This window comes from Panthera uncia, assembly GCF_023721935.1.
Source record: "Panthera uncia isolate 11264 chromosome E2 unlocalized genomic scaffold, Puncia_PCG_1.0 HiC_scaffold_19, whole genome shotgun sequence".
Lineage (NCBI taxonomy): Eukaryota > Metazoa > Chordata > Mammalia > Carnivora > Felidae > Panthera > Panthera uncia.
Window position 1 is genome coordinate 3,523,499 of NW_026057588.1, and position 24,205 is coordinate 3,547,703.

At 38.0% G+C, this 24,205-nt stretch overlaps 2 protein-coding genes across 4 annotated transcripts in view; one reads left to right on the top strand and one right to left on the bottom strand.

Annotated features, from left to right (window-relative positions):
* The first annotated feature begins 6 nt into the window (after positions 1 to 6).
* Positions 7 to 16,773, top strand: ZNF583 (zinc finger protein 583). Of its 2 annotated transcripts, XM_049621869.1 has the most exons (5): positions 7 to 87; positions 1,597 to 1,693; positions 8,063 to 8,189; positions 8,484 to 8,579; positions 13,753 to 16,773. In XM_049621869.1, exons 2-5 carry the CDS (start codon positions 1,685 to 1,687, stop codon positions 15,228 to 15,230), a joined length of 1,710 nt encoding a protein of 569 aa, XP_049477826.1. In that variant the 5' UTR covers positions 7 to 87; positions 1,597 to 1,684; the 3' UTR covers positions 15,231 to 16,773. The 2 variants fall into 2 exon arrangements, with proteins under 2 accessions (XP_049477826.1, XP_049477827.1); XM_049621870.1 differs by lacking the exons at positions 8,063 to 8,189; positions 8,484 to 8,579.
* Positions 5,739 to 24,205, bottom strand: part of ZNF667 (zinc finger protein 667) — an 81,811-nt gene continuing 63,344 nt past the window's right edge. Inside the window, exons 5-6 of one of the 2 annotated variants that reach the window (XR_007455756.1) lie at positions 8,576 to 8,691; positions 5,739 to 6,924 (exon numbers count right to left, since the gene is read on the bottom strand). Coding sequence is in view for 1 of the 2 variants with exons in the window: in XM_049621849.1 (XP_049477806.1) it covers positions 8,627 to 8,691 (65 nt within the window). In the remaining variant the exon portion in view is untranslated. Of the gene's footprint in view, positions 6,925 to 8,573; positions 8,692 to 24,205 lie in introns of those variants that run through there. The other variant, XM_049621849.1, reaches the window with a different exon arrangement.

The following is a 24,205-nucleotide window of genomic DNA, read 5'->3' on the forward strand; positions in this document are numbered from 1 at the left end:
GAGCGAGGCCCCGCCCCGGCCCGCGGGCCGCTGGGCTCCCGGCGGCCGACGGCGCGCAGGGAGGTGCCGACCCTCGGGGAGGAGGCGGTGAGGATGTCGGGGATGGGCGCGCGCGCCAGCGGGCCTGCGGGGCTGGAGCGGGCGTGCGAGGGGGCCTGTGACCGTGGGAGACCATGTCACAACGTGCGTGCGCCTGTGTGTGCCTGTGCGAGCGTCTGTGACCATGACAGTGACGGTGAGTGTGCAGCTGTGTGTGTGGTCCTGTGAGACGGCGTGAGGTTGTGTGACCTTCTGTTGGTGTGACAGTGCGACCCACTGTGAGGGGACGGGTGCCAGGCGAGCCGCCAGCAGGAGGACTGTGTGGCTCCTGCGGCGGCCGGGTGGGGGTGTTTGCGAAGATCGGGGGGTCAGGGCGAGCCTGAGTGGGACTGGGATGGAAGGGAACGCTTGAGAGAGGAGAGGGGAGCCCCAGCTTCAGGCCTGGACGGCAGATGAGGAGGCTGCTGGGCCTTAGCCCTCTCTGGCACAGAAGGAGGCTCTTTCCCTTCCTCTCCTGGGCTCTAGAGTAGGTGAGGAATAGAAGAGGAGACCTACTGTGTGCTATTTGTGACCATAAATCACTGACATTTACTGAGCACAAGGGATGTGCCAAGCACTAGGCGGAATGCTTCCTGTGCATCATCTCATGATCCTTCCAGCAACTGATAGGGAGTAGGTACCATTTCACTGATGACGAAACTGAGGTTTGGAGTGGTTAGACCTAAGTCATGGAGGTTGCAGAGCTCGTGAGTGGTAGACCGAGTATCTGCCGCCAGGTGTTCTGATCCCCAAACCTGGTGGTTCTTACTGTTACCTTATGCTGCTTCTGAGATAATTGCTTTGCTCTCCAAGGCAGAGAGGTTTAGTAGAAAATAACTCATAATTAGGAGTTTCAGTGACTGCGAATGCACAGACCTCTCGCCCATCTCTTTTTTGAGGAAATTGCTCAGAAAAGTTCAGAGAATGGTTTCCAGGTAGAGTTTGTCATAAGCCAGGGCTACAAGCAGAGTGTTCTGACTCTTTGGTCCAGTGTCTTCCAGACCACATGACCCCTCTGATGCCTACTCTGTATAAAGAAGCTTTCCCTGGGGCACCTGTGTGGCCCAGTTGGCTAAGCGGCTGACTTCGGCTCAGGTCATGATCTCGTGGTTCCTGAGTTCCAGCCCCGTATTGGGCTGTCTGCTGTCAGCACAGAGCCTGGAGCCTGCTTTGGGTTCTGTGTCTCCCCCTCTCTCTGCCCCTTCCACACTCGTGCTTTGCTTTGTCTTCATGTCTTCGTGTCTCAAAAATAAATAAACATTAAAAAAATTTTTTTAAAGATGCTTTCTCTGAGGCATTGTTTGTAGCTTTATCTCATTTTGTAGTAAGGGTGGTAACATATTCCCTTTTACTATCATTATCTGATGGAAAGACTAAAAAGTCAGACCTGGATTCCAGTTGGGCTAACTTATTACTATGAAGCCTTGGATTATTTCACTAATGAACAGATTTCATGGGTGAAGAGAAAAATAATCCTTACTTGACAGTGCTATTTATGGTTTCTTTCTCCCTCTCCAGCTCTGTTTTTCCAGACACTGCCCTTCCATTGAGGAGCCTGAAGGAGGTGGACAGAAGAGCTGTCATAAATTCTTAAATTCTTAAAGCCATGTCCAAGGTAAGGAAGGATTTTTTCTCCCTGAGGTGCTTTGTTTTTCAGGTTGTATATGAATGTCTTGCTTTTTTCTTCTGAAATTCCCCAGCTAACAAAGTCCCATTCATTCAGTGACCTGGTCCTCATGTTCTTCAATCCATTAAAAGGAGGTCCCCAAAAGCCCAGTGAGCTTCCTTTGTTCCTAAGCCGGCATTTTCATCTTCGTTCAAGAAATAGCTCTGCTCCTCCTGTGGGTTAGGTGTTCTGTTAGGAGCTCTCAGGAGGCAAAAATGCACTCCTTGGAGGGATATGAAAGCCTTCATTATAGGGATTTGATTCCTTGAAGTCAAGGTGTGTTCTGATGTGACTACAAGTGTAAAGCTTTCTCACAAACCCAGGTTTAAGAGGAAGGCAAGACAAGGGCTATTGGGGCAATCTTAGTTATAGTACATGACAAGATCTCTTGCTCAGGGTCATTTTGAAGAGTGGAATGTGTTGCTTTGGAGTGTTAAAGTGTGGGTCAGTGAAGGCAGGGATTTTCTCAGGCAATCAGTGGGCTCTGAAGAATGGGATTCCATGGGGGTAATAAGGTCCTGTTTTAGGGACATACTGAGTTAGTAGTGGGCTACAGCCAGGATATTTTAGGTCATGTAGTTAAAATTTGTGAAATTAGTATGGAAAAAAACCAGGACATTTTTTGAAAAAATGAGAACAGGAGAGAGTACTTGAATCTATATTTTAAAATGACTGTATACATCTATAATAAAAACAGTAAATAGTGTGGAATGGGAGCCAGAAGAAACAAATGAAAAGATCAACATATAATGCCCAGAAACAAATACAAGTAAGAATGGAAAGTATTTATTCATTCACTGAACATATAGTTATTAAAGACCTCATGTATACCAATGCTGGGAATACTGTGTCAAATAAAAGTAGACACTGTCTTTGTTTTCATAGTTTAATGTTTGCTCATTTGTTTATCATGATAATGTAAGTGATGTTATTTTATTTTTTTTAATGTTTATTTTTTTTGACAGACAGAATGAGCTGGGGAGGGGCAGAGAGAGAGGTGACAGAGGATCCAGAGCGGGCTCTGTGGTGACAGCAGAGAGCCTGATGCAGGGCTTGAACTCCCGAACTGTGAGATCATAACCTGAGCTGAAGTTGGACACTGAACCAACTGAGCCACCCAGGCACCCCCGTGATATTATTTTAAAGTTTTTTATTTTGAGAGGGCGAGAACATGAGAGGAGGAGGAGCAGAAAGGGAGGGAGAGAGGTAATCCCAAGCAGGCTCCACGCTGCTAGCACAGAGCCTGATGCAGTGCTCAAACTCATGAACCATGAAATCATGACCTGGGCCAAGATGAAGTGTCAGATGCTTAACCGGCTGAGCCACCCAGGAGCCCTGTAAAGTGATATTATTTTAAATCAGTGTAGACAGAATGGATTATTCATTTAGAAAAAAGACTCCTTCCTCACCCTTTGAGGTTAGATACATTCTGTAGGTTAAATGTAAAGAGTAAAACAGGTGAACTGTTGGATGAAAATATAGAACATGGCCGTAAACAAGAAGATAAGCCAGAAGAAATCAATTAGAGCAGCACTGTCCAGGAGAACTCTCGGTGATGACTGATAATAGAAATGTTCTACATCCGCATTGTCCAATACAGTAGCCACTAGCTACTGTAGGAACTGAATTTTTAAAAAATTTTTTTCAACATTTTTATTTATTTTGGGACAGAGAGAGACAGAGCATGAATGGGGGAGGGGCACACAGAATCGGAAACAGGCTCCAGGCTCCGAGCCATCAGCCCAGAGCCTGACTCGGGGCTCGAACTCACGGACCGCGAGATCGTGACCTGGCTGAAGTCAGACGCTTAACCGACTGCGCCACCCAGGCGCCCCGGAACTGAATTTTTAATGTTAACTGATTTAAAATGAAATAGCCACATGTGACTAGTACCTAGTGTACTGAGTAGCACATATCTAAGCTCATAAAATAATAAAGCCAGGATGAAAATTATGGGTGATCTTGTACAAGTCACTTATTTTACAGATGAGGAAAAACAGGCCAAGTGAGGAAAATGACATATCTATGTCACTAGTTAGTGACTGTATCAGATGTAGGAAGTTGTAGTATATGTTGATTGTCAGTATAAATAGATGATGGTGAGTGATGATTTGAAGACGGTGGTAGAAAATCATAAAGGACACTGTGAACAGTGATAGAACACAACATTTCATTCCTTTGGAATCTTCATTGGCTTCTCATTTTACTTGGAATGAAATCCAATGTCCTCTCCACAGTCTCTAAGGCCCTGCATGGTCCAGCTCCTGGCTACCCCATACCTCATTTTCTATAAGTCTTTTTCTCTGCTCCAGTCACACTGGCCAACTAGCTGTTCCGTAGACTCACCCAGCTCTTTCCTGTCTCTGAACCTTTGTATTTGCTCCTCCCTCTTCTGTAACTCTCTTCTCTTAGGTGTTGGCATGGCTTGCTCTCTCACTTTTAGACTGTTGTTCAAACATTACTGCTTCCTTGAGGTTTGCCTTGACCATCCTATCTAAAACACCTTTTCACTCTAAATCACCTTCCCTTGTTTTTGTCATAGTATGACTTTATGTTTAATGTCTTTCTCCTATGTTAGAATATTAACTCCAAAGAGGAGAGACTGTATTTTGTTCACCATTGTATTTCCAATACTTAGAACATTATAGGGAGTAGGCATTCAGTAAATATTTGTCAAATTAATATATAAATGAACAAAATTGTGAATTTCTCATCTGTGAGTGAGCCCAGAGAGGTAAGAGCCAGCTACCTCTTTTCTCCTGCCACTGAATTGGTAATGGAAAAAGCAAAAAGCAGAGGGTATGATGTGTAGAATAGACAGAGCCCATTGGCCCCAGTGCTATTTCTGGGACCCCATGAATCAGTCTCTGGTGGGAGGATCCAGAAAACCGCATTTCTATTAAGTCCACAGATGATTTTTTTAATGTGTTTTAGTGTTTGTTTATTTTTGACAGATAGGGTGGGGGGAGGGCAGAGAGACAGGGAGACACAGAATCTGAAGCAGGCTCCAGGCACAGAGCCCGACACTGGGCTCGAACTCATGAACTGTGAGATCATGACCTGAGCCAAAGTCAGATGCTTAACTGACTGAGCCACTCAGGTGCCCCATGTCCAAGGATGATTTTAACGCACATTTTTTAAAAGCCTCTCCTAATGATTATATTCAAGTGTGCCTCTTGTAAACAGCATATTGTTGGTTGCAGCTTCATGCCTTCCACAGTCCCTGTGGCTGCCACGATTTGGCTGCTGTAAGTGGCCCTGTGTGCTTCCCATGATTCCTTATGCCTCCCGCAATCCCACATCTCCCTCAAAACATTGATCTTTTTAAAGGGATCCAGTCTGAGAATATTTGTCTTTTAATTAGTGTTCACTACATTTTCGTTTAATGTAATTACTGATGTATTTGTGTTTAAGGCTAATACTGATGTATTTGTGTGTATAGCCTTGTAGTTTGTTTTCTACTTACTCCCATCTGTTCTTTGTTCCTTTATTTCTCCTTGTTTACCTTCTTCTGGATAAATCAAGTACTTTTTCTTTATTATCTTGTTAATTATACATTATTTTTATTATCCTTTTAGTGGTCACTCCAGGATATTTACCCATATCATTATGTAATTATCTCCTTTCTTCCTTCTGCAATCTTCCTTCTATAGTTACTACTCTTACTACTTTCTGAACAAGATAAGGCCCCATAGTGATTTAACTCCCATTTATTATTATTATTAATTATATTTATAGTTATTCCTCTGGGACTCTTGATTTCTTCTTGATTTTCCTTTCCATCTCTTTCCATTTTCCTCCACCTGAAGAACCATTAGTATTTCTTTGAGTGCAGGTCAACACTTTACTCCCAGCCTGAATTATTTTTTCAGTAGCTCCAATTCTTGCTAGGTCACAATAACATAATTTAAATTTTTTTCTGAGGTTAAGTACGTTTGGGGAATCATAGTCTCCGTGGAGAGAATATCTTCTAGGATTCATTTTAAGGAAATAATTAGAGACCTCTATTGAATCTTTAACATACCGTAGTATTATATGAGAACTCTACTGTAATGTTAAATTAGTGAGAATCCCAATTCTGACATCATAGTGAAAAATTAAGATTCGTATAAATGAAAATAAACGGATTAGTAAATAAGGTACAACATATTTATACCACATTATGTTATCAATCCAACAAAAGTGATTTTATAAGTAAATGAATGCGAATAGATAATCAGACATGTCTGTATAAGGAAACATTTGAAGAAATATATACTAACTAAATTTTTATTGTTTCTAGGAGGTAGGGTGACATGGTGGGTAGATGTGGGGATGAGGACTTCCAATTATTTTAACTTTTATAAAAAGGAAAAAAATTCACTGAGGGTAGAAATACTGGACATTATTTGGTAAGTTTCTTTGATGATTACAAATCATATGAAGTTCCTGTTTTATCAAATCAAAACAAATATTAAAATATTTGCAAGATATTCAGGTCTCATTGGCTGAGAGGAAAAGGACAGTCAGCCAGTTGAAACCTAGACTCCTTTAGGATGTGCAGCTAAAAAAATGTCTTTTAAGAACACTGCCTAGCAAAAGCTGCCTCAACTCTGTTTACAGTAGAAATGTGTGTAGAACACTTTTTTTTGCACAAAATATTAGAGTTTGTATTGAAGTGTTTGAGGTTTGATAGAATTGATGCTTGACAGTATCCAGCCCTGTCTAGGGCAAATTTTTTCTTTTAAGACCCAACTCATGTTCCTTTCCTTCCTTTCTTGAAGCCTTTACTCACTTCCCATATTTCCCTGTAGTAAGAAGTGTTTTAGAAATGGAAGCATGTAAGAACAAGCTGATGTATGTAACTGATGTTTCTTGGAGGCATACTTCTGCTTCCTGTATAGCTTCCTTAACATTGTTGTCCATTACTGGGGCACTAGCCCAATATCGACTCATTTTTTCCATTAAAAATATTTGCATAAAAGCATTGATGTACTTAAATACATCTTCAGTAGGACCATTACACTGCAGAGTCACATCAATAGGAGTGATGTTCATATCTGATGACCACTAAGGCAAGGGCACACACCAGAACTTACCCTAGATGGGATACTGGAGGCCACTGGAATGCTGGGTATTCCCCTTCAGTTGCTGGGCTGTGGGGAGATCTGGGATTGTCACCACAGGGCTCAGTGCAGTAGCTGTTTACCAACCAATGTGACAGTATTTCAGTATTTAACAGATCAGTTCAGCTCTTCAGATGTGTACCATTGAGTGTATCTATATATCATCCCAGTTAAAGAGTCAGTTTTGCTCTGTGACACGCCAAACCAGTGGAGCATATAGAAACCATATGCAAGCCCTGGTAAGTCTGGAGTAGATTTACCTCATTAGAAAGAATATCCATTTTGAATTTTTAGGAAGCAGACCAGGTCTTATTCCATGGGATAAAGATCCTTAATTCAACGTAGCATTATTACTTGAGAACTACACTGTAACATTTGAAAAACTCTCGCTCATTAGACATGCACAACTGGGTATATTCCTCTAGTGAGAGCTGTAGGGGTTTTTCACTACACTTCATTATCACATCTGAAATACTATTTAACAGTGCTTAAAATTAGTATTATTTTGTTTCTGTAAAGAGAAGTCACCATCTTTGAAACTCACTGGGGTTATCAAGAGCTGTTAGATAATCTTTTATGACCCCAGTTGTTCTGTTATGGCATACATTTCTTTAAGTTATATTTTGCGAAATCACTACAGAACTTACTTAATGTATTTATTACCTACATGTTTAATTTTAAGAAATCAATATTATGAACATCAAATACATTTATATATGTTACTCTATTGACATACCTGGAACATTGGCCATTCCATTGAAGAGTTTGGAAAATGTAGGTTTAGACCACATACAACTTAGAGGGCTTAACTCATGTTCCTGTCTCTTCCTTAAAGTCTTCTTTCACTGTCCTAGTCTATCCTGATTTTCCATATTGAGAAATGCATTAGCATTTAGTATGAATAACATATTTTGCTCTTGTTTATAGTGTTCTGTTATTGCCCATTTTTGTGCTATTAATCTTTTCACCATCAGTAGAGACTATAGACTATGCCAGAAATTGTATGCTTTTCCATGACAGAATATTAAAACCAAGCAAGAGAAATCATCTTAGCAAGTGTTTGACATGTGTTGCACAGAACCCAAGATATGGCCTGAAAATTTCACTATATGCACTATTTCTCTCTAAAAGTACAGCTTAACTTTTCAAACTATGCCAGTCTGACGTTAGGAACACTAGTTGAGCATAAAAGAATATGTTTATGTCATTTCAGGATTTGGTGACATTTGGGGATGTGGCCGTAGATTTCTCCCAAGAGGAGTGGGAGTGGCTGAACCCTGCTCAGAGGAATTTGTACAGGAAGGTGATGTTGGAGAACTATAGGAGCCTGGTATCACTGGGTAAGGAAGTCTCGCCAGAATTCAGAATCTGCACACAGGGCTGCTTTCCAATGTTTAGGAAGCCTCTGATGTACTTCACTAAATTTCCCTTTCTTGTGCTTCCCAAAATGGGTTGAGTTTTGTAGAACTGGCAGCTTCATTGGATTATTTCTACCACTTCATTTTCCCATTCTTGAGAATACTTCACATCTTCCTATCCTCCCTTCTGTAATGCCCTCATCAACTTCCTGATGACCAAGCAACTCGATCTGCCTTACAGATCTGGCTAATTCCCCTTTTATTTCTTGTAAGCAGGAGTTTCAGTTTCTAAGCCAGATGTGATCTCATTATTGGAACAAGGAAAAGAGCCCTGGATGGTGAAGAAGGAGGGGACAAGAGGCACATACCCTGGTGAGTGAGAATTAGGAAGGTAGAGTCCATTGCAGGGAAAAGCTCAGCTATTCTGAAAGCTTCCAGCGTATAATTGATGTTTCCTGGGTAGCTTTTCTTAAAGGCTGAAGGCCTGGGAAGAAACAGTGAGGTGTCATTAGCGTGAGCTAACTTACTCTTCTTGTATATATATATATATATATATATATATATATATATATATATATATATATATATATATATTCTCTTGTATATATAGAGAATACGTCACTGTATTCTCTAATAACCCTCTCCTGTTCTCTGAGTCCAAACTGGCACTGTCTGCTTGCCCTTCTTTTTTAGTTTTGGCACAAGTTGCTTCATCACATTTAAAAAAATCCAGAGACAACAATGACTATTTTTTTTCCCCCTTTTTAGTCACTCATTCCTTTATATTGAAGGATTCACTGAATTTTTACTTTGAGAAAATAATTCTGCTAACTTCTTGGGGTTATTCAGAGGTTTATTAACCATCAAGGAAAAAAGAAATAATTCCCAGTTACGTTTTCAAGTCTGGGCGACTGGATGGTGACACCATTTAATAGAAATAAGCCAGAAGAATATGTTGGTAGGGGAAAACATAATTTGACTTGGGACAGAAGAGTTATTTTTATGAGATGGAGAGACTTTGGAGTGAAGAAATGCAACATGCCACTAGAGTGGGACAGAGGCTTAGAAGAAAAAGTCTGGCATAGAGATGCTAGTATGAATGAATGAGGTCACTAGTCTTATAGCTTGAGAGAGAAACGCTGGTCCTGAGGCCTTTGTGAGTAAGTGGATCTTTGACAACTTTCTCAGTGTTCTCTTTGTGATAAATGGTCTCTACAGTTTCTGCCTTGGGTGAAATTTTACAAATTTTTCTTTTTCTTTTTTTATTAAGCAGTCATTATTGCCCAGCATAGGGCTGGAGCTCATGACCCCAAGATCAAGAGTCGCATGCTCTTCCGACTGAGCCAGCCAGGCACCCCTAAGTTTTTATTTTTATTTTTTAAAGTTTATTTATTGGGGCGCCTAGGTGGCTCAGTTAAGTGTCCGACTTCAGCTCAGGTTATGATCTGTGGTTGCTGAGTTCGAGCCCCACGTCGGGCTCTGTGCTGACAGCTCAGAGCCTGGAGCCTGCTTTGGATTCTATGTATCCCTCTCTCTCTGCCTCTTGCCCACTCACAGACTCTGTCTCTCTCTCAAAAATAAAAAATAAACATTAAATAAATAAATAAAGTTTATTTATTTTGAGAGAGAGAGAGAGAGAGAGAGAGAGTGTGAGTGAGTGGGGAGGGGCAGAGAGAGAGGGAGAAGGAAAGAGAAAGAGAATACCAAGCAGGCTCTGTGCTGTCAGCATCGAGCCTGACGCAGGGCTCGAACTCCCAAACCATGAGATCGTGACCTAAGCCGAAATCAGGAGTTGGACACTTAACTGACTAAGCCACCCAGGTGCCCCAAATTTTTATTTTTCTAAACATCACCTTTTCATTCACGTTATCAAATTTATTTTCATGAACCTGAACAAAATAATCTTGTAACCCTTTTTATTTTTAGTATCTATAGTTTCCAATTTTAATTTATTTTGTATACCTATTCTTTTTTTAAAAAAATTATTAGGTAGCTAGTTATGAATCAATTTTATTTTTAAAGTCCAGTTTTAGGATTTATTAGTGTTACCACTCTTCTCCAATTCTTTATTTTTTGCTTTTCACTAATTCCATTGTTCTAGTTTTCTGAGATTTATTTTGTTCTCTGTTTTGCTGAAATAAGTGCTTAATCATTTCATTTTCTTTTATTCACTAAATGATTAAGGGCTATGAATTCTCCTTTGAATATAACTTTAGCTGTTTTCCAGAGATTCTGATTTTTAGTATTTTTGTTATTGCTGTTTCCTAAATAACCTACTTTGAAAAAATTTCTTTTACACAAGAGTTGTTTACAAGAAAGTTTCTAGTTTTATTGTATTTTGATCAAATTGTTTTATCATATTTGATCAAATAGGAATTAGTACTAATTCTACTTTCTAACTTTAGGATTTTGTATGGCCAAACATATAATTGGTATTTGTAAATATTCCATAGGTTCCAAGGTTTAAGTCTTTATTTTCAGTGTAAAGAGCTTGTTACATAAGTTTTACTCTTTTTATTATGTTATTAAAGTCAGTCTTTACTTACCTATTTCCATCTTATTTTTTTCTTAATAACTTTATTAAAGAATTACATACAGTAAGTCACATCCATATACATTATACAGTGTGAGGAGTTCTGACTGTTGTATAAACCCATGAAACGATCATTATTATCAAGACATACAGTGTTTCCATCACCCCAAAAGATGGCCTATGCCTCTTTATGTACCATTTTTTCTCTACTCCTGGCTCCAAATGCTATTCTGATCCTGGTTATTTTAGATTAGTTTCCATCTAAGCTAAATGGAACCATACAGTATATATTATGTCTGGCTTATTTTACTCATAATTTTGAAAATCATTCACAATTTTATGTAGATCTCCCACATTTTGTTTTTCCATTCACCTGTTCACAGACATTTAGGTTATTTCCAGTTTTTGGCTATTACAAAGTGTCTCTGAAGCTGTCATTTATAGGACTTTGTATGCATGTATGTTTTAATTTCTCTTGGGTAAATATCTAAAAGTGTAATGAGTCAGACAATAGGAGTATGTTTACCTTTTAAAGAAACTGCTGGTTTTCCAGTGTCTGTACCATTTTCATTCCCAGAAGCAATGTCGAAGACTTGCAGTTGTTCCATATACCTTGGTATTGTCAGCTTTTAATTTTATTCATTCTAATGGTTGTGTTGTGGTATCTCATTATGCTTTTAAGATGCATTTCTCTGATGACATAATGTTGAATGTCTTTTCATGTGCTTACTGACCATATATCTGTTGTAAAGTGTTCAAATCTTTTGCCCATGTTTTATTATTATTTTTTATTCTTGCTGAATTGTAAGACTTCTTTATATAGTCTTAATACAAGTCTTTTGCCATTTATATGTATTGGGATATATGTATGCTAGTTGTGGCTTGTGTTATTGTTTTTCTACTGCTGCCTTTTGAACATCCAGTTTTCAATATTTGTAAAGTCCAATTTATTAATTTGTCGTTTGGTGGTTTTTGTGTCATACCTTAGAAATTCTTGCTACCCCTAAGTCACAAAAATTTTTTTCTGTGTTTTCTCCTATAGTTTTAGCTTTTACATTTACATGAGCTAAATATTGTGTCTTATATGAGGTAAAGAACAAGGTTTTGGTCCTCTCCCCCAACTATTTGGATATACAGTTGCTTGAGTATCTTTTTTTGAAAAGACTTTAACCATTATACTGCCTTGCTGGTAACTTTGTACCAAAAGCAGTTGGTCATATCTACATGGGTCGAGTTCTGAACTCTATTCTATTCCATCTATCTATATATCCTTTCATCAGTACTAGTCTAATTACTATAGCTTTATAGTAACTTTTGATATGAGATAGTTCAACTTGTAAAATCACTTTATTTAAATCCATTTGCATTCCCAAATAAATTTTAGAATGAAGTTAAGAATTTCTACCCCAAAAGCCTGCTAGGATTTTGATTGGGATTATGTGGAATCTATACATCAATTTGGGAAGAACTGATATTCTAATTAATGTCATTTGAGTTTTTTAGTTCATGAGTATGGTGTATTTAGCCATTTATTAGTCTTTTTAATATTCTCTTATCAATGTTCTGTAATATCCGGTGTAGTGGCTATATATATGTATTTTTTTCTGAGTCTTACGGTAAGTTTTAGTGCTATTATAAATAGAATTCTTAAAAATTCCATTTTCCAGTTGTTTGTTGCTAGTATGCAAAAATGTAAACTGATCTTTATATTTTCTATCTTACGATCTTGCTAGATTTATTTAGTAGTTCTAGTAGTTGTTTGTAGGTTTCTGAGGATTTTCTGCATAGACCATCATGTTACCTGCAAATACAGTTTATTTCTTCCTTTCTGATCTTACAGCTTCTTTTTCTTGACTTGCTGCAATAGCAAGGACCTCCTATATAATGTTGAATAGAATTGCTAAGAGTAGACATACTTGGATTATTTCTAATCTTAAGGGAAAACCTATTCAGTCTTTCACCACTAAGTTCATGTTTCTTAGATGCCCTTTATCAGTTTAAGGAAATTTTATATTCCTGGTTTACTAAGAATTTTTATAATAAATAGATGTTAAATGTAGTCACATACTCTTTCTGTATCTTTTGAAATGATCACATGATTTTTCCACCTTTAATCTATTAATGTGGTGAATTACATTGGTTTTCACATATTAAGCCAACCTCACATTGCTGGGATCAGCTATGAGTGGTAATGATTATGCTTTCATATTTTCTTGGATTTGATCTTCAGTAATTTTATTAAAGGTTTTTACATTTATGTTCATTACTACGTTGATTTTCTAAACCATAATAGGAATTTTGGTTTTATTATTAATATGGTGAGAAACCACTGGAAAATCTTGAGAATAGGTGATGGGGAAGGTGGCAAATTAAGGCTTGTGGCAGGTTAATAAAATCAAGCAATTTAATACAAAATTACTTTTACGTGAAGGCATTTTAGCTTTGGGAGCAATTAAAAATTTAGATTTGGTTGGGGCACTTGGGTGGCTCAGTCGGTTAAGTGTCCAACTTTGGCTCAGGTCATGATCTCACAGTTCGTGGGTTCGAGCCCTGCATTGGGCTCTGTGCTGACAGCTCAGAGCCTGGAGACTGCTTCAGATTCTGGCTCTCCCTCTCTGCCCCTCCCCAGCTTGCACTCTCTCTCTCTCTCAAAATAAATATACGTTAAAAAAAATTTTTTTTTTTAATTTACGTTTGGTTGAACTATATCACATAGAAAACTACTGTCAAGAAGACATTTTTTTTAGGCTACAAAAGTTTAGCTATAGCTGCATGTATAACCTAAGGCAACTAACAGTACCTTAGGGTCTGGGGATCTTATGGAGGTGTTTTAAGCCACATTAACATTATGAAATTGGCTTTTTAAAGATAATGGTTGAATGCAAGATAGCCTAAGGCAAGAAAGAAAGGGTGTTTGGAGACTAATATTAATATAACTATAAAATTTTTGTTTCAGAAGTTATCTTCTAATGAACAAATACAAAAGACATTTGTTTTCTTGGTATCTTTTAGATTGGGAGGATGCATTTAAAAACAATGAATTTTCATCAAAGCAAGTTATTTATGAAGAATCATCCAAAGTACTGACAATGGGAAGAAGCCATCTTAGTTATAGCCTTGACTGCCCCAGTTTGAGAGAAGACTGTAGATGTGAGGACTGGTTTAAGAACCAGTTAGGCAGTCAGGAGGTACATTCTAGACAACTGATCACCACTCATGAAGAAATCCTCACTGAAGACAAAAGTAATGAATATACTAAATCTTGGCAAACTTTCCATCAGGATGCAATATTTGATATAAAACAGAATTTTCCCACCAAAGAAAGAGTACATAAGCATGAGCCACAAAAGAGAAACTACCGAAAAAAATCTGTTGAAATGAAACATAAGAAAGTCTGTGTACAAAAGAAACTTTTGAAATGTAATGAATGTGAGAAAGTTTTCAACCAGAGCTCATCTCTTACTCTTCATCAGAGAATTCATACTGGAGAGAAACCCTATGCATGTGTTGAATGTGGGAAAACCTTCAGCCAGAGTGCAAACCTAGCTCAACATAAGAGAATACATACTGGGGAGAAACCTTATGAATGTAAAGAATGTAGGAAAGCCTTCAGCCAGAATGCACACCTTGCTCAACATCAGAGAGTTCATACTGGAGAGAGACCTTATCAGTGTAAAGAATGTAAAAAAGCCTTCAGCCAGATTGCACACCTGGCTCAACATCAGAGAGTTCATACTGGAGAGAGACCTTTTGAATGTATTGAATGTGGAAAGGCCTTTAGTAATGGTTCATTTCTTGCTCAGCATCAGAGAATTCATACAGGAGAGAAACCTTATGTATGTAATGTGTGTGGGAAAGCCTTTAGCCATCGTGGATACCTAATAGTACATCAGAGAATTCATACCGGAGAGAGACCTTATGAATGTAAGGAATGTAGGAAAGCTTTCAGCCAATATGCACACCTTGCTCAACATCAGAGAGTTCATACTGGAGAAAAACCTTATGAATGTAAAGTATGCAGGAAAGCGTTCAGCCAGATTGCATACCTTGATCAACATCAGAGGGTTCATACTGGAGAGAAACCCTATGAGTGTATTGAATGTGGGAAGGCCTTTAGCAATAGTTCATCACTTGCACAACATCAGAGAAGTCATACTGGAGAAAAACCTTATATGTGTAAGGAATGTAGGAAAACATTCAGCCAGAATGCAGGCCTTGCTCAACATAAGCGAATTCATACTGGAGAGAAACCTTATGAATGTAACATTTGTGGGAAAGCCTTCAGCTACAGTGGATCTCTTACTCTACATCAAAGAATTCATACAGGAGAGAGACCCTATGAATGTAAAGATTGCAGAAAATCTTTCAGGCAGCGTGCCCACCTTGCCCAGCATGAGAGAATTCATACCATGGAGTCATTCTTGACTCCTTCCTCTCCCTCACCCTCTATGTCCAGTCAGTTGCCAAGACCTGTAGGTTTTATCTCCTAAAAATGCCTTGAACCAGACTCCTTTAATCCATTTCCCTTCCATTATCTTTGTCCAATACACAGTAATCTATTTCATATGGACTATGGAAATAACTTTCTGATTGGTCTCCCTGTATTTACCATTTCCTTTGTCAGTTGCCTACACTGTAGTCAAACTTGTACTTTAAAAGTTTGACGATATCACTTCTCCTTCATTGGTATCCCATAGTTCTTAGGTTAAAGCACACATTCCTCAAAATAGCGTAAAAGACCCCCTGCCCCAGATACCTTGTTCCATTTATACCTTACAAAGTACTGTTTTGTGTCAAAATCCATCTAATTCTTTGGACAATTAAGAACTCCTATTCCAGCATCAAACAGATCTGGGTTCTAATCCTTGCTCTTCCATTTTCTAACCCTCTAGTTTTAGAAACATTTTGTCCTTTGTAAGGTTCAGTCTTATTTATATTATGGGAATAATAATGGTACTACCTCAAAAGTTGATGGGAGAATTAAATGAGAGAATGCATGTAAATTGCTCAGAGTGCCTAGCATAAAGTAATCACTTAATAAACATTACTGTAAAATGAAGAGATATTGTGGTATACAAAGAAAACCTGATCATCTTAGCAGGGATCATCTGAGAAAAGCAGTAGCAGCTCAACACTTAAGAGATTATAAATATTTTTGATTAAGAATAGCAGTCATTGTTCTAAAGTGGTTGATAAGGGCATCTAATACAGTAGCATTGGTGTTAAAGTCCATGATGATACAGAGTAAGATCTGACTTTGTTGGTAAAAACTTCATTAGATATTCAGCAGTTCTAAGAAGCCAGATTTTAAAAATCACTAGTAACAAGTAGGCTTTACTAAGATATATTCAACATTTACACTTAGACAAAGGCAAGATAGGTATTTTTTAAAAGACAAAAAGACCAATAACCAAAGAAGAATAGAAAATAAAATGGAAGTTTGATCCCTCTCCTAATTCCAGGTGGTTGAATTGTATTAAATCTATGTCATTTAAAACTGAAAAGGTTAAGCTAGCTCTCCAAGCTGTAATTCTGAAACTAGAGGGGAAAAGAAAATTACAGATCAGTACTCCTAAACTGGCTGCCCACAGACATTTGATTTGGTAGTCACCGAGTTTAACATGAATACAAAATAATAATAATAATAATACCTTTATGTGGGCATGTTTTCCAGTTCTCCACAGTTCAAACCACTCCTTCTTTACATCTGATTTATTGTACACTTTATATTACTTCCTGACTCCTGGAGGCTTTGAATATGCAATCAATTCAGAACCAACTCACACAGCATTACAGGTACGCAGAAAATGGATGAAAAGGAAGACTTGAATAGACACTTTATCCTTCTGCAGGGGGAAGACTATTCTAGAGATGTTAGAGGCCCAAAATTAATTTACAGACTCTTTGTAACTAATAGAATCCTAATTTTTTTTTAAGGCTTGAAACACTGTGTGCATGTCAATGCACACACATATACATTCACACAGGGAAACACATAAATATATAAATAAAGGTACTATGTCAGTGGCTTAACAGTATTAATAACATTAATTCTGCTCTACAAAACCAACTCATCCTTTTATCTGAATGTAAAAGTTATTAAAGGACGCTGTAATTTATAATCACAGTGAAAACAATCTTCCTAAACAAGACATGAGATCCAGAAGCCACACACACACAGATTCCAGGTTTTACTGCATAGGAATTTTATTAAGCCTTTATATAGTCAAAGACAGTATAAACACAAAGTTTTTTATTATCAGTATTGTAGATATTACAACATATATGAAATTCATATCCTTAACATAAAAGTGCTCCTACAGATCACTTAGGAAATGACACTACTCCCATGAGCAAAGGATATAAAGAAGCAACAGGTGACTGGTAAGTGACAGAATCTCACTAGAATAAGAACAAGTTAAACGAACTATCCATTTGTCAATATCAAACTGATAAAAAAAATCTGCATTGCAAAAGCACAGAAAAGGAAATACTTCTATGCAGTGATATGAGGAAGTATGAATTTGTACAAAATTTCTGAAAGGTAACTAGTCAATATCAGAATTTTCACTGGGACAATCAGAATTTTCTTTACAAATTTACTTTATTTCCTTATCCCATTAAACAGATAAAACAATGTAAAAGGTACCAAACAAAAAAGATCAGAAAAGAGGATCATCAGTGGATGAGAGAGTTGAACAAATAACAGACAAAAGGGAAGAAAGTGTTCATTCATGAAATGTAGCAGAGGCTGCTGCTATCTGAAATGTTTGAATGATAGGGATGTCAGTAACAAAAGCCACTCTACAGAGGCTGGGGGTAATAAGAAACAGTGACAAGACTGTTCAGTGCCTTTCTATGTGGCAGTCAACAGCTTCCTCACTTCACCCTCTCTTCTATAAGTAAATTAAATAGGATCCTTCACACCATCCACAAAAATGAGTTCCAGTTAAATAAATTCTTAAATGTAAAATTAGCAAGTATTATAAGAAAATATAGTAGGATATATTTACGAACTGGGATTGAACATATCTTTCTAAAAAATGCTTTAAACAATTTAAAAACAACAGAAGGGAAGAAATTATTTATAATATATAAAGGGAAAGATGTAAGAACACCTATAAGTAAAGGACAACTAAACAAGTATAAAAATGGACAAAGTATAAGAATAGGTAGATCATAGAAGAAATCGGGATGGCTGATAAAGGAGTCCCTGCTTAACCTCACTAGTATTGAGATACAGATTTAAATAATAATATCAAAAAGTGGCAGCTGTTTGGAGAAATGAGTACTCCTCATTGCCATTTTGGAGGCAGTGAAGTTTTTAACATGTTCACTCAAGTCCCTTTGGAAGGCAGTATGATTAGTACATGAAACACTGGAAACAATCTAGAGTTCCATGGGACTTGACTAGAAATACTAGCAGCAGTTTCAAAGAAGGGACCAATGATATAGACATGGATGGATTTGTCTGAAGGACACTGAAGCAGCAAATTTTGCAGATTTGCACAGTATTATATATTTTAAAAACATTTCTAACACATTTAAATAAGTATGCAAATATTTAGAAAGGGTCTGGAGAGACACACCCAACTAATAAGTGTTCCTTCTAGGGAGGAGACTGGGATTGGATATTCTGGTCAAGAGGAGATTTTGTGTTCTCTGTAGTATTTGAAGTTCTAAACAACAATGTAAGAAATTTTACCTATGAAAAAGTGAACTTAGCATGAGAGAAAGCTGGCAGGTAAATTAGAACCTTTTTGGAATTTAGAGAATATTAGCTCATCGACTTGCCAGTCCTTCCCAAGCATACAGAGATCCCAGTAACCTTTCCCATCCAGGGAAACTGATATACAGCTACCTGGAATAATCAAGCCATAATCAGATTTTTTAAAAAGTAATCTCTATACCCAACATGGGACTCAACTCACAACCCTGAGATCAAGAGTTTTATGTTCTACCAACTGAGCCAGTCAGATGCCTCAAGGCATATCATTCCTAAATGTTGAACAGACAGTTAAGGATCATAACATATGAAAACTATCAGAATAAGAAGCAAGAGACCGAAATAAACCTACAGTGGGGAAAGTTATGTAATAACAGAAGAAAACAAAATTTATATTAAATTTGAACCTAAGTATTCCCATATTTATGGGAATCTATATAAAAAAAAATTAGGTAATACTGTACACCTGAAGTGGATGCAACAATGTTAACTATACTGGAGTTAAAATTTTTTTAAATCGTTTTAAAGAAAAAAATAGTACAGAAAGAAATCGTCTGTTTTGTAGAAAAAAACAAATCCGAACTCCTAAGAATGAAAAAAATGTTATTGCTGTAATAAACCTAACAGAAGTTTTTAAAGAAAATTCAGGAAACTTTCCAAGCTCATAAATTATAAACAAAAAGGGACATTCAATTAATAGGAGTTCCAAAGAAGTTTACAGAGAAAGGATATCAAATGATTGAGAACCTTTATAAACTGAAGAAAGTTATGAATGTTCAGCTTGGAATAGTTCACCAAGTGTTGGGCTGAATTGGCAAAAACAATTACAATGGGAAAAAAATACATCCAGAAATATGCTTGTGAAATTTCAGAATACTGAAGATGAAACCATCCTTTTCAAAAAGCTTTAAAAAAAGGTCAGTGTCTCTAAAAAGAACATTCAAGATACCATTAGCCTCCTCCCTGTCAGCAATATTAGATAATACAGAATGTGCTGCACCTTCCAAGTTACAAAGTAAAATTACTTTGAATCTAGAAGTCTATACCCAAACAACAATAAAGCGTGAGACCAAACATTGATATTCTGTATGTGTAGTTTGCTTCAGTTTACTCTCATTTATCCTTTATTAGGGTACTAAAGGATTAGCTTCAGCAAAATTTGGATGAAACAGGAAGGCGGCAGCAGGAAAAACTTCAATAAACACATGTGATTGGGAAAGCGGTGCTGAGGATGACTAGGATAATGGTTCTACAACAATCAGACCAAATCACTCTAGGCTACAAATCCAGGAACTCAAAGAAGAAAATCTTCAGGAAGATTGAAATAGGTTACATTAGGGGCGCCTGGGTGGCGCAGTCGGTTAAGCGTCCGACTTCAGCCAGGTCACGATCTCGCGGTCCGTGAGTTCGAGCCCCGTGTCAGGCTCTGGGCTGATGGCTCGGAGCCTGGAGCCTGTTTCCGATTCTGTGTCTCCCTCTCTCTCTGCCCCTCCCCCGTTCATGCTCTGTCTCTCTCTGTCCCAAAAATAAATTAAAAACGTTGAAAAAAAAAATTAAAAAAAAAAAAAAAAAAAAGAAATAGGTTACATTAAGTAGGTACGAAGTTGGAGGATTATAACAATACGGTGAAGAATAGAAGTTTGTTCTTAGGAAGACAGGCAATTATTGGCTTTGAAAACCATACCAGTTATCAGGTCTGAATATAAAGTCCCCATGAAATGCGGTATGATTTTGGAAAACAGATATGAAAAAATAAAATCCATTTGACTGATACCAGGAAGAGACTCCTCTAAGTGCATACTGGGATAACATCGGACCTATAGAGGAGGAAATGTAATCTTCACACACTGCTTGGTTCCAACTCTTCAGAGAATATTTACACCATGATAATGATTGAGTTTTATTTTATTTCCAACTTTACAATATATAGACAAGTCACTTAAGTTTGTCTCTGCATGTATATAGGACTATTTACTGTCTACTTAATGTAACAGGCAAAATGTAGCTGACAGATTGGATGGTGGGAGGTTGATGGTAATAATGAGAGATTGAGGAAGGATGAGGGGCAATATTCTCATAGAGGAGATTCAGAAGATCTAATTAAAGTCAACAGAATAAGAAACAGGTTACCTGTATTTCCAGGTAAAATACAACAGAGGAGCTAATATGGTGGGATGAGTTAAATTCTTATCTTTCCTAAGAAATATTACTAAAGAGTCTATAAAGTTGATAAATGGAAAAGCAGCAATTTAGGATTAGGATTCTGACAGAAACCTAATTCCAATTAGCTTGGAAAAAGGAATTTTTAGGACCTGAAATTGAAAGATATAGTGTGTATATGGTGCAGCTTTAGGTGATCACTCAGACTATCAGAGATTAGTTGTTTCATTCTCTGGCAGGCTCTCTCTTGGTGGGGGAAATAAAATGGCCTCTTGATATTAGACTTAAAAGGTCCTGCCAGCTTTTAATCTCAAAAGGAAAATGATCTTTCTCTTAGTCTCCATGTCAGAGAAGAAAAATAGAATTTGTTCTAAAATAGAATTTGGTTCTCTGGACCGCTCACTAGGTCCATGGTATGGGATACTCTGGCCAGTCTGGGTCAAGTGCACATGCCTCTGGTAGTGGGACTGGATCACTGGATTGACCAGTTCACAAAATTCCCATGGAATGGGGACAAGGTGGAGGGAGGTTGAGAGTCACTTCCCATAAAGAAAAAATTTGGCCTGACAAGGACACTGATCGATTCACTAAGTGTGCGAATATTCCAATATTTGCTGCAGAGTGTGTTTGATGAGGTGGTGCTGCCTCAGACCCTGTAGCAAGGGTTAAGTTAAATTTCCATGGGTGGACTGGACTCGGTACACTGTAAGCTTATAATTTAGCTATCTTGCCAGTAATCTTAAAATGGCTGCATGCTAGACAGGACAACCTCAACATCAAGAGACCAGGGCTTGGGTGACTAGTGGTTGAGCCTCATCTCCTGGACCATTCATGCCAGACTTCAGGCGAGTTCCTTTTAAATCCTTCCAAAGAAGGCTTCCTTCACAGGTGTCAGAGGCAACCAACAGCAAGTAAAGCTGTTTACATAAAGGACAGCAGACCTGATCTACAAAGAGGGTTGCCTTCAAGTAAAGAAACTTCATTTCCGCCTCCCCACTCCCCACCCTTCCACTGTGTCTGTGAGTGGTCGAGTGGTACATACCCTTAAGGAGGCAAAATCATACATATTCATGAGGAGACTTTAAATGTATTTACTAGCTCCTGAATATAAAGAGGTGGAACCAAGATGTGTCTCTCCCTTTCTCCTTTCTGAAGCCAAATTAAAGCAACAAGAAACATATATGGGAGCTCCATCTTTGATGAAGTGAAGAAATATCTACAATCCTGAGCCTCAAAATCCATAAGGAAATGTGGCTAAATGTGGTAAGAATCCTGAGAGGAAACTGATGCTGTAATATCAAAGAGTATAAAATTCTTCCAAAGCAATGTCCTATCTGGAAGGGCAAAAGAAAAGTGTCTTGATTAGAACCAGTTTTACTTCAAAAAGTCTCACTTTAGAAGCCTCCCTAAATGGTTTACAGTTGCAGAGTGGAAGGGTGAGTAGCTGAAGGGTTTAAGGAGGAAACACTTGGGTTTTGAAAAGCTAACCTATCATATGTCAGAGGGGAGAGAAACTGCCAATGATATGCAGGACTGTAAGGTAAAGAAAGGCTAAATACTTACTACTGAAAGTGTGGGCTACAGACCAGCAGCATCACTTGATAATTTCTCACAATTCCAGAATATTGGGCCCTAATCCAGACCTAGTGATTCAGAATCTGCAGCTCTACAAAATCCCCAGGTGATCTGAATACACAGTAACATCTGAGAATCACCGGGCTAAAACAAATTTCTTGCCAGTCTGGAGCACTGCCCTTGGAAAAATAGCTAGATCAGGAAGAGCTCTATTCATTAAAAAAATTAAAAAAAAATCTTTTTTAGTGTTTATTTTTGAGAAAGAGAGACAGAGACAGAGCATGAGCGGGGGAGGGGCAGAGAGAGGGAGACACAGAATCCAAAGCAGACTACAGGCTCTAGGCTGTCAGCACAGACTCTGATGCAGGGCTGGAACTCACCAACCGTGAGATCATGACCTGAGCTGAAGTCGGATGCTCAACCGACGCTCAACTGAGCCACCCGGGGGCCTCTATTCAAAAATTTAAAAGTCTTTCAGAGACCCTATGGAACAGAAGATTCAGACTTAACAGAACTTCCTTCTAACAAAATTGAATGAAATGACAAAAGAAAAAAGCCAGCCCCATTGAAAAAGTAAAGGGAAGGGTGCCCGAGTAGCTCAGCTAGTTAAGCTCTTGATTTCAGCTCAGGTCATGATCTCAGTTGTGAGAGCAAGCCCACATTGGGCTCTGCATTGGGTGTGGAGCCTGCTTAAGAACTTTTCTCTCCCTCTGCCCCTCCCCCAGTCACACTTGCTCTCAAAGAAAAGAAAAAATAAATCGAGACCATCTCACATCACACACTATGAAAAGTTTAATACAGAAACAACAGGGCCACACTAAATGAACATGCCAGGATCTCTGGCACCCTCTGCCCTCTCATAAGACTGGCATAATGGAGAAAAAGTAGGTAGAAGAAATTTTGAAAAACTATACCAGTATATCCCAACTTGCTGAGCAAGATGTAGGCAGCACTGAATGAAGGTACATAAAAATTCATCCAAAAATCCTTCATTCTAGAGTGTTGGTAGTTTGAATAGAAAGGGCAAGTTAAAGATCTATTAGAATTTGCCTATCTTTTTGATCCAGGAACTTCTCCAAAAATACTGGTGAAAGTTTTCAAAAGCATGTACACAAGAATGTTAATTGCAGTTTTTTTTATTCCTACATCCATAGTCATTCTGTTCTTGTTAAATGTGAATTTGAGATATAAACTTCCAGTGAAGATGGAATTATGGGGGAGGGGGGAGGAGGATAGTTTATCATCTCATCTGAAACACTTAAAACTGGACAAAATATATGAAACCTTGGTATCCAAGACACTGGACATCAGGCAATGAGACAGAGATCCCTGAAAAATGGGAAACAAATGAGGTGAGTACTGTGATTTCCCCCAAATAACTGCATGGAGAGTTTCCAGGCTATGGTCTCTCTGAGTTGAGATGGGTCTGGGAGCCAGGGAGATTGACTGAGGTGGCTAGCGTTCTTAGGATGAAGTGCCTGAGAGCTCTTAGAGGAAAAAACACCTAGACATCAGAATCTTTTGTGTAAAAACTCTAGTTTTTACCTGAACACTGATCACAGCATGCATGTGAGGAAACCACTTGAATTACCTGGGAAAAGAACTGATAGAATTACAAGGAGAAATGGACAAATCCAAAATTATAAGAGATTCTGACACACATCTGTCATAAGAACAAGTAAACAGAAAATCAGTAAGGATACTGAAGACCTGAACTATACTATCCAACAAACTTGACCTGACATTTTAAAAACCTTTCACCCAAGAATAGAATATAAATTATTTGACTGCATCCAGAATATTTATCAAAATAGACCATATTCCAGGCTTTAAAACATATCTCAATAAACTTAAAAAAACTCTAGTCATATAAAACACATTTTCTGACTAGAAAGGATTAAATTAGAAATCAGTAACACAAAGATACCTGAAAAATCTCCAAGTAGTTGGACCTAAACAGTAATCCATGAGTCTAAAGAGAAATCAAAAAGGAAAAAAAGGAAG

What these genes read in the sequence shown, in the direction of transcription:
- ZNF583 (XM_049621869.1), top strand. An exon ending in TAGGAGCCTGGTATCACTGG is followed by an intron (nt 8,190 to 8,483) that starts GTAAGGAAGTCT and finishes TCTTGTAAGCAG; the next exon opens with GAGTTTCAGTTTCTAAGCCA. An exon ending in GACAAGAGGCACATACCCTG is followed by an intron (nt 8,580 to 13,752) that starts GTGAGTGAGAAT and finishes GGTATCTTTTAG; the next exon opens with ATTGGGAGGATGCATTTAAA.